This window comes from Juglans microcarpa x Juglans regia, chromosome 1S, assembly GCF_004785595.1.
Source record: "Juglans microcarpa x Juglans regia isolate MS1-56 chromosome 1S, Jm3101_v1.0, whole genome shotgun sequence".
NCBI lineage: Eukaryota > Viridiplantae > Streptophyta > Magnoliopsida > Fagales > Juglandaceae > Juglans > Juglans microcarpa x Juglans regia.
Window position 1 is genome coordinate 25,094,937 of NC_054595.1, and position 9,553 is coordinate 25,104,489.

The 9,553-nt window shown below is 34.6% G+C and overlaps 1 protein-coding gene across 1 annotated transcript; it reads left to right on the forward strand.

Moving 5' to 3' along the window:
- The first annotated feature begins 3,479 nt into the window (after nt 1-3,479).
- LOC121245922 (WD-40 repeat-containing protein MSI4-like) lies at nt 3,480-9,319 on the forward strand. Its single transcript, XM_041143838.1, has 15 exons — nt 3,480-3,798; nt 4,575-4,638; nt 5,183-5,269; nt 5,394-5,456; nt 5,569-5,634; nt 5,813-5,887; nt 6,160-6,235; nt 6,567-6,792; nt 7,117-7,198; nt 7,467-7,540; nt 7,671-7,782; nt 7,865-7,939; nt 8,643-8,722; nt 8,901-9,000; nt 9,208-9,319. Exons 1-15 carry the CDS (start codon nt 3,671-3,673, stop codon nt 9,301-9,303), a joined length of 1,404 nt encoding a protein of 467 aa, XP_040999772.1. The 5' UTR covers nt 3,480-3,670; the 3' UTR covers nt 9,304-9,319.
- The last annotated feature ends 234 nt before the right edge of the window (nt 9,320-9,553 follow it).

Consider the following 9,553-nt stretch of genomic DNA (forward strand, 5'->3'; position numbering starts at 1 on the left):
ACTAGTTGGATTGATATCATGAATGCTTGTTTAGATAGATAAACGATCTTATCTCATTTCATAACTTTTTCAAATTTCTATATAAAATATAATAAATAATTTAATTTTCTTAAATCTTAAAACAATAATAATATTAAAAAATAATATTTTATTTAATTAATATAAAACTATCTCTACTCACTTTATAAAAGATTACAAAATGGGGCATATTCATGAACTTATCACCAATAGGGGTGTAAATTTAAAAAGAAAAACCAAAAAATGGTCCAAACCATACAAAACTGGACCGGGTCTAGTTTGGAGCGGTCCAGTCCAGAACCGGTTCCTATATTATGAAAACCGGCCAAATCTGGTCCAATTTCAATTTTGTAGTTTTCAGGACCGGACCGGGGCGAACCGGACCAGTTGGAAAAAAATATATATATACAAATTAATTTTATATACTATACAAAATATTTATATATATAAGTTTTATATATAATATATATAATTATATATTATATATAAAATAATTTCATATTATAATTTATAAATTATAACATAAAATGTTAATCTTAAATATGAAAATTTGTAATTTGTTTGATCATATGTTATTAATATAATTATATATAAGATAATGTTATTATAATTTATAAAATAAAAGTTTAATCTTAAAAATAAAAATTTAACTGATCATATGCTTTAAAAATAATATATATTAAATTATTAATAACATTTTATCATAATAAGTAATATTTTATTATATGTTTTTTACAATTAAAAAAAATCAAAAAATCGGATCATAAACCTGTAGAACTAGAAGTACCAGTTTAGGAGGGTAACCAGGGCGTAATCGGTTTTGAAAAATACAAAACCGGTACATACCGGTTTGAATATAGATTTTGTCCAAAATCAGACCGGACCGGTTACATCCCTAATCACTAAGATGCATATAGCATGCATGGTGAAGGAGGTCTATTTATCACATTCAACAGTCCAACGTCAATTTGTTCCGAATTCTCACGACGCAAAGAAAATGCCTCTTTTGTTTTTAGATATAAGACGAGATGAGATTAAAATTAAAAAGTTGAATAAAATATTATTAGAATATATTTTTTAATATTATTTTTATTTTAAAATTTGAAAAAGTTGAATTGTTTATTTTATTTTGTATGAGAATTTGAGAAAGTTGTAATGATAAAATGAGAGGTTTTCAAAGTTTTTAAAATTTTGAGTTTTAATCTTGAAAACAAACCAGGATTATCTCTAAGTTTGTCCCTGATTTTGACCAGTGTATTTATTTTAATTTAATTTTTTTAATATTTACAAAGTTACCGTAATAAAATTTATATATTTTTTTTTGTAATGTTTAGAAAAATAAAAAATACAGAATGCCAAACCATCATGCCAAGTTGCCAGCCAACGGTAAGTATGGACGGCAAAATAGCACGATACTTTGAAAAATATGTCTTTTCAAATTGCCGTAACTTATATCTTATGAGAAAACCTTAGAACCAGTCCGTCCAACATTACCCAATTACCAGCCTGTCAATAGTTAAGTGACACGTAGGCTTCCCACCACAACTATCATCTACATGCACAACATTGGATTATCGAATTTACATAAAGGCTTTTAGCGTTTTCGACTACCCCTTCGCAATTCACACTCTCAGCCCCTTCACACCGGTTAACCCCCACTCTCAACTCCTTTGCATCCCTCTCGCACGGCTGAGCCTTCACACGGCTTCGTCCCCTCTAGCGACACAAAGGCTAATGCCCACCCTTTACCGCATCCACTGTTTGGTTAAGAAGCTTGAGCCCATGAATAAGTTTTTTTCTTGAAATAATCAAAAGCAATGGTTGCCCCACTTCTCTCCATGTCTATAACTTTACTTACATTCTCACCAATAGGTGTCTCTGATAGCTTCTCGGCCGCAATTTTGTGATGGTCCAGAACAACAACTCTGAAGAATCAAACACAGAGACTTACTTAGTCACACGAAAAAAGAAAGAAAGAAAGAGAAATGAAGACCGAAAAAATTAAAGAGATGATTCTATTACACTGAACTGGCAGCAACACAACCAAACATTCAATTGCAGGGATGATTGTTCGGGGCTGCAAATAGTGAATTCCCTTGACCCTTTGGGATTTCATCAATATGCAATGCAACGACTATATATAAATTATGGCTTTTGCTCGAATCCCTTAGATCTTGGTTATGATTTTGCTGGGCCCCTTCGAAATCTGTGGGTGAAGGACTGAGATGGTGGGCAACACCGAGGTAGGCAAAATCAGTTATCGTGCTAGTGAAATCGAGCTTTTCTGCAAATGAGGGTTATACTACTGTGTAAATGAGACTTTGTGTGTTTGGTGAGATTTACGACGTGGCAGTTGATGAAAGGGAGGTTGTTATACATGTAATGTCGGTCGGACCACTTAGAAGCGGGACTCTATATCTTATCATGAGCTTAACATTCATCTCAAGAAATAAAATATTTTATATCGTCAAATTACCATTTTTTACATCTTACATTAAAATAAATAAGATGTATGGTATTAATATAGAGTAACGTGACATGTACTTATAATTTGATATGCAATACTCATAATTTCATAATTTTTAACATATCAATAATAAAATAGACCAATTTCAAGTGAAAGATAAAGTGCATTAACTTAGGCGTAGCTTAAACATTTTGTGGGCACACAATAACTTTGTCATCTATTTTTATTCTCTCCCTCTCCTACAAAAATTATATTTTATAATCTTATAGAAATAAATAATGTACACAGTAACTTAGGTCGCTAGAAATTATGAATATATGAAAAAAATGCATTAAAAACTTAGATAAAATATAAATAAATAATAAGAATAGTTAAGAAAAATGAAATGATTAATCTAAGGTGTGATTGAAGTTTAAACGGATAGTTAAAAATAAAAAATAGTGAGATATTAGCAAGTTTTATGAGACGTTATTTCAGCCCTTATTTTATTTTTAGAAACGTTAAATACAGTCTTGTAAATTTGTAACGCGCAAATTTCGTACATTTTATTTTAAATAATAAAGTTAATATTAAAAATAATTATTGTTCAAGTCGTAAATTTATTATATTAAGTGTAGTTTGAATAGTAAATTGAGATGGATTGAGTTGTGATAAAAATTAAATAAAATATTATTTTTTAATATTATTATTATTTTTAAATTTAAAAAATTAAAATTTTATTATATTTTATATAATGATTTAAAAAAATTATAATGATGAGATGAAATATTTTTATTGTGCAAATAGGCCTAAGACCTAGTTTCAGTAGTGGAATACTTCACTATTTTTTATTATTTTTCATATAACTTTTAGTACGATGAGATTTTTTATTTTATTTCATGGTTAAAGAAATATTTTTTAAGAATGTTGTGAATTTTATTTTATTTTTTAAAAAATATTTAATGTTAAAAAATATATGTAAAAAAAGGGAAGAAAATCATAAAATACACGAGCGGGAGGCGGGAGCGCCCAGCGATGACTGTGTCTTTTCCATTCGCGCCTCCGCGCTGCATTACTGACAGACTGTAAAATAGGACAAATACACTGACAGTCAAGACTCGAACACAGTCGGATACTCTAGAGGGAGGAGGAGGAGGAGGCGAGAGAGCTACCGAGCTAGCGAGAGAGAGAGAATCGGGGAGTAAAATGAAGGACAGAGGTCAAGACACTGAACCGTCGGTGGATGAGAGGTACACGCAGTGGAAGTCCTTAGTGCCGGTGCTCTACGACTGGCTCGCCAACCACAACCTCGTCTGGCCTTCTCTTTCTTGCCGGTCCGTACAACTCACTCTAAAACCCCACCTTCTCCATTTTTCATCTCTCTAGGGTTTCACTTTTATTCCCCCCCCCCCCCCCCCCGGGGGTTGAAGTCAGGTAATGTTGGGTTTCGGTGTCTCTCTTGGAAGCTCGGAACTGTTGGGGGGGGTGTAGGAGGGAAGAAGAGGAAAGGAAAGTGAAGTAGATTGAAGCGGTGTTTGTTGGTTTGTTGGTTTTACGATGCGTTCGTTTTGGGAATTTGATGCAAACTTAGGAAGAAAGTGCAATGTAGCTGCTCCTTACGACTATCTATTGAGGGTTTTCTTTAAAGACGTCCTACTCTTTAAATGCATTTACTTTTCTTGGGGTTTTGTTTCGTAATGTTGATTTTTCTGTCTATTTGAATGCTGGGAAACGGTGGGTAAAGAAAAGAAAAATAGAAGAGAGGAAAATAGTTGGATGAGGAGCGTTGATTTTTGGTTTTATGAGGTATTGGTCTCTAAAATGGAAGGAGATGAGGAGTTGTCAAGACTCAAGACTCTCTTTATTTCTGTCTCTGGGTTTTCTTTATACTACCCAAACATGATTTCATTTATTTTCAAATTTTCGACGATAATTTATTTTTCAGAATGCTTACGAAAAAATTGGCAGATGGGAAAATGTGGGTAAAGGAAAGGATAAATGGTTTGTTATGGGTAATGCTCACTGTTTGTTAGGTGATGTGGCTATACTTCATTTATACTCAAGTCTAATAGATTTTAAACGATCCTTTCTATGGCTTTTGTATTGATAGATGGGGTCCGCAACTAGAGCAAGCCACTTACAAGAATCGTCAACGTCTTTACCTTTCTGAACAGGCAAGATGATTTTCTCTTGTAGCGTTTGTATCTGCATCTCATTAATGATTGTGTCAGCGTTGTATTGATCTGCAATATTTGTTGTAAAGGAAAGGAGTAATTACCACCTTAGTTGATTTAATTATTATAATTTATGGGAATTAGTTCGATTTGTTTATTTTGGAAAATGAGTAAATCCGTAAGTAAAGTGCAGCCACAAGTCTTCTAGGAACTTGAAGCACCTACTTCTGGTGGCAAAAAAAAAAAAAAAAAAAAGCCCCATCACGAAAGGGCTTTGTTGAAAATATGTTATGCATTCTAGATTATACCATCCAACTTTCGAAGGTGTATCACAATTATGTGTGATATGAAAAATGGTCTGCTTTGTTGAACTTCTTGCATGTATATCCAATAATAAAAAACATTTTTGTTGCCTGCTAATATGGGTTTGATGTTACATCACTGTGCGATATTGTTTTCTATTGTTGTGCATAATCTTTTTTACACTGGAATTGTTATGTGGATTTATTCTAGCGGATTTGTTTACCTTGGCCTTTTTACTCAGACTGATGGCAGTGTTCCAAATACTCTTGTCATAGCAAACTGTGAGGTTGTTAAACCTAGAGTTGCAGCTGCAGAGCACATATCACAGGTGATATACCGACCAAATGCATTATTCATAATTCCAGTTCCCCCTGTTTTTCCTTGTTCTTCCATGAAGATTTGATCTCATTTATTGGGTGCTCTTGGTATCCCCTGGTTGCTTGATCTCACAGTTCAATGAGGAAGCACGTTCTCCCTTTGTGAAGAAGTACAAAACTATTATACACCCTGGCGAGGTACTCGTGGCTTTCAAATAAAAGTACATTTTTTTAGAACGACGGAAAATGAAGGAGCTTTGAGTCCTTTTCTACAACAGAATATCAAATTATTATTATTATTTTTTTGCAGGTGAACAGAATCAGGGAACTCCCACAGAATAGTAAGATCGTGGCCACACACACTGACAGTCCTGATGTAAGTGTTTCTTTTTCATGCTCACTCGTTAACTCTCTCCCACTGCTCTCTTCTTTCCCTTTTTATTGAGCATCGAGTATTTAAGGTTTCAAGCTATGTGTTATCTTTGAATTTGAAGTAAAAAAACTAGGGGAGCTCAATACACATCTATGCATTAAGTTTTCATATGATGGGACAGGTTCTAATTTGGGATGTTGAGGCTCAACCAAATCGTCATGCTGTTCTGGGAGCTACAAATTCTCGTCCAGATCTGGTATGCCCTTTGTACATTACAGTTCTTAATATATTCTAATTTATTTAGATTGGCAATCTGAAATCTGCGCTAGCTGTTAATGGCCATTAGTAAATTCTAGGATAGGTCTTATTTTTCTTTTTCAAATAAACTGGGAATTCGTTTCTTCTAATAGCTATGTTATTTGTCGTGTCTTTTCTTTTGGAGGCTGGTATTACAATTTAAGGCAGGCAATTATTCGCACTTTTTTATGACAGCAGGCAATTATTAACTTTAAACACATCATCTTGCAGATATTGACTGGGCATCAAGATAATGCTGAATTTGCTCTGGCTATGTGCCCTACTGAACCCTTTGTGCTTTCTGGAGGTTTGATTTCTTTTAATATTGTCAATTCAACGATAATGATACAGCTTGATGAATTTATAGTTTATCTTGTGTCTTCGCTGATGCCATTTTGTTTCTAATTAGTGATGCCAACTTATTAACCACATGGTATGAACTTTTTCTCACTAATTTGTGGAGGGATGTCATAACGCCTTTGTAATTAAATAACTTTACTTCATATTTTCTTGTATAGAATTAGATCTCACATCCCCTTTGTGATGTTGAACTGGAGTTGGTAATTTTTTTACTCTTTGTAACTTGTTAATTATTTTTTCTGAAATCATCTTATTGATTGGAGAAATTTTTGTGACAGGCAAGGACAAGTCTGTTGTTTTGTGGAGCATCCATGATCATATTTCTACTTTAGCAGCAGACACAGGAACTACAAAATCTCCAGGGTCAGGTGGCACCAATAGTAAACATGCCTCTAAGGTTGGTGGGAGTGCAGATAAACCCATCGACAGCCCTTCTATTGGTCCAAGAGGTATCTACCAAGGGCACAATGATACTGTAGAAGATGTGCAGTTCTGCCCATCGAGGTAGCTCTCTTCAATCATGGTCAAATGCTTCAATTATGTATTGTTACATGGTTCTGTGTCCATTATTTTTTCTTCTTGGGGTATAGGTGTTCATATAATTGCAATTTTGCATTTTCAGTTGCTGATATAAGCATGCTCTTTATTTTCTTTTCATTTGATATCTATCACCCGGAAATTAACACCGTGAAGACATTTTGAGAATAAATGAAGATCTCCCCTATTTTGCGAATGTTATGTCCCTTTTTTTTTCAACGGTTATGTTAGATAATGCTTTTTCCTTATTTTCTGATATGCATTTTGTTATTTTCCATGTGGGTGTTGAAGTGCACAGGAGTTCTGTAGCGTAGGTGATGATTCTTGTCTCATACTATGGGATGCCAGAGTGGGATCTACTCCAGTTGTCAAGGTTGCAATTCTCCCGTTTATGTCTATCAGTTTACTATGACCTGGAAAGCTGTGCTGCAGTACTAAAGCTTTTCTACATAGGCATAGTTTTCCTGTACACGAGTTTCAGTTCTTTTCTTGTCTTGATCGTTTTAGTGATCTGATCCCACTTCTTTCTTTTATCAAGTAGGTTTTGTGTTGTAGAACTGAATATGCTATTGCCTTTTCTTCTCATAAATTTGTGCTTGATGTTTGATTTGTCTCTGCAATGTTTGCTGTCATTTGGGCAGGTTGAGAAAGCTCATGGTGCTGATATACATTGTGTTGATTGGAATCCTCATGATGTAAATTTTATCCTGACAGGGTATTAAACTATCTCAGGCTTTGCATCTTTGTCAATTTCTTAACTTATTTTAAGTTGGCATTTTTATTTGCTGAAATGGCCTATTTTCAGTTCTTTTGGTTTACTTGCATTTTCTTTTTTCCTGTCTCAGGTCTGCTGATGCTACTGTTCACATGTTTGATCGCCGTAATCTCACTTCTGGAGATGTTGGATCACCTGTTCATAAATTTGAAGGTCACAATGCTGCTGTCCTCTGTGTACAGGTGATAGGAACATTTGGGCTTATATTCTCAGCTTCATGTTGCAAGTTTTTAATTTTAACAGAAATCATGCATTTGTTTCCAGTGGTCTCCAGACAAGTCATCCGTCTTTGGAAGTTCTGCTGAGGATGGCATTCTGAACATCTGGGATCATGAGAAGGTGGAAAGCTATGAATTGTATTTTGTTACAGCTTTGTGTTCCCTCTCTCTCTCCCTCTCATGGATATCCAATTATTTAGTGACAGCAATGAGGAAAGTCATTATTTTTTTCATGGTAAAAAAAGCGATGGATCTACACATGGGAAGATTTGTAATGGGGGAATAACTGGTAAAAAAAAAAAAAGATTTGTACTTGGGGAATATGGTGAAAACCATCAAGTTCAAGCTGCTTTCCACTGACACAATTGTCTTATAAATGTGGCTTGAATTCTCTGTTGGAATTGGTCCTTGCACCAGCTGATTTCCTAAATAAGGCTGTTTTAACCATTGATTGGTATTGAGGGTGGTTTTTTTCCCATGCTTATTCAGAGTGCTAATTTTTGCTAATACCAAGCTCCTGACAGTGTTGAAAATAATTCTGTTTAGTACATATGCTGGATGCCGTGCTTTGATATCAAGGGTATCATTGAAAGGGGTGGGTAGGGGGGCGGAGTTGGGTGGGGAAGGTGATAATTGTCCCCCAACTTCCTATTTCGTGTCTTTAATTGTTTTTCAAGTGAGCTAATATGAACACCCCGTTTCCTTGAAGAATCAGGAAATGAACAATTTTTTGTTTGTTCATAGTTTGCTCATGCCTAGTCATTTTAACAATTAAGTTTCCCATGTTATATGAATAACTGATTCTATTGCCTTTTTCCTTTCAGGTTGGTAAAAAGCATGACTCTATAGGATCAAAAATGCCAAATTTTCCTCCCGGCTTATTCTTCCGACATGCTGGGCATAGGTATGAACTTTTTGTATTTTCTGTGTATGTGTGTTTGGCTATCCATTAGACAAGGGATCTGTATTGAATTGTTTTACTACTTTTGGTCTTATTACTAGTTTATTCGATGAACAAGTACGTTGCGCTTTCTGACTAATGCTTCCATACTCAGTTGCTGACTTCTATTTAATGAATGTAGGGACAAGGTTGTTGACTTCCATTGGAATGCATCTGATCCATGGACTATTGTCAGTGTGTCTGATGATTGTGAAAGTACTGGAGGTGGTGGCACACTACAGGTAATCAACATATTTCTCGACTGTGGCATCAGGATGTTTAAGAACTTGTAATTTTTTGCTTGGTAATATACCAGCAAAAAGTATTAAGGGATAGCTTTCATAATATATGGCTTGATGAATACGAGAATGTACTCGAAGATACGATAATCATTTAGGTTATGGAAACTGTACATTCCCTTGGATGAAAGAGTGATTGTTTTGGTGCAGATATGGCGGATGATAGATTTGATATACAGGCCCGAGGAAGAGGTCCTGGCTGAGCTGGATAAATTCAAGTCGCACATCTTAACATGTTCCTCTTGATTCTAATTAAAGAAGTTAAAAAAAAAAACTTTGGATTTCTAATTTTCTCAGGTCATTGACTTCCATGTCATGTATGGAAGGAAACCTTAGTATAGTATTTGGTTGGTTGGATTTTGTCATTGAAGTACCTCTCGCTTGGCTCGGTAGGTGCAGGAACTGCACTCAAGTCTGTCATGATTCGTGTCTGTGAGATGGATATTATTCCAATATTTACTTAGATAAACGACTTGTTAATGTTGCTTATCTTGGG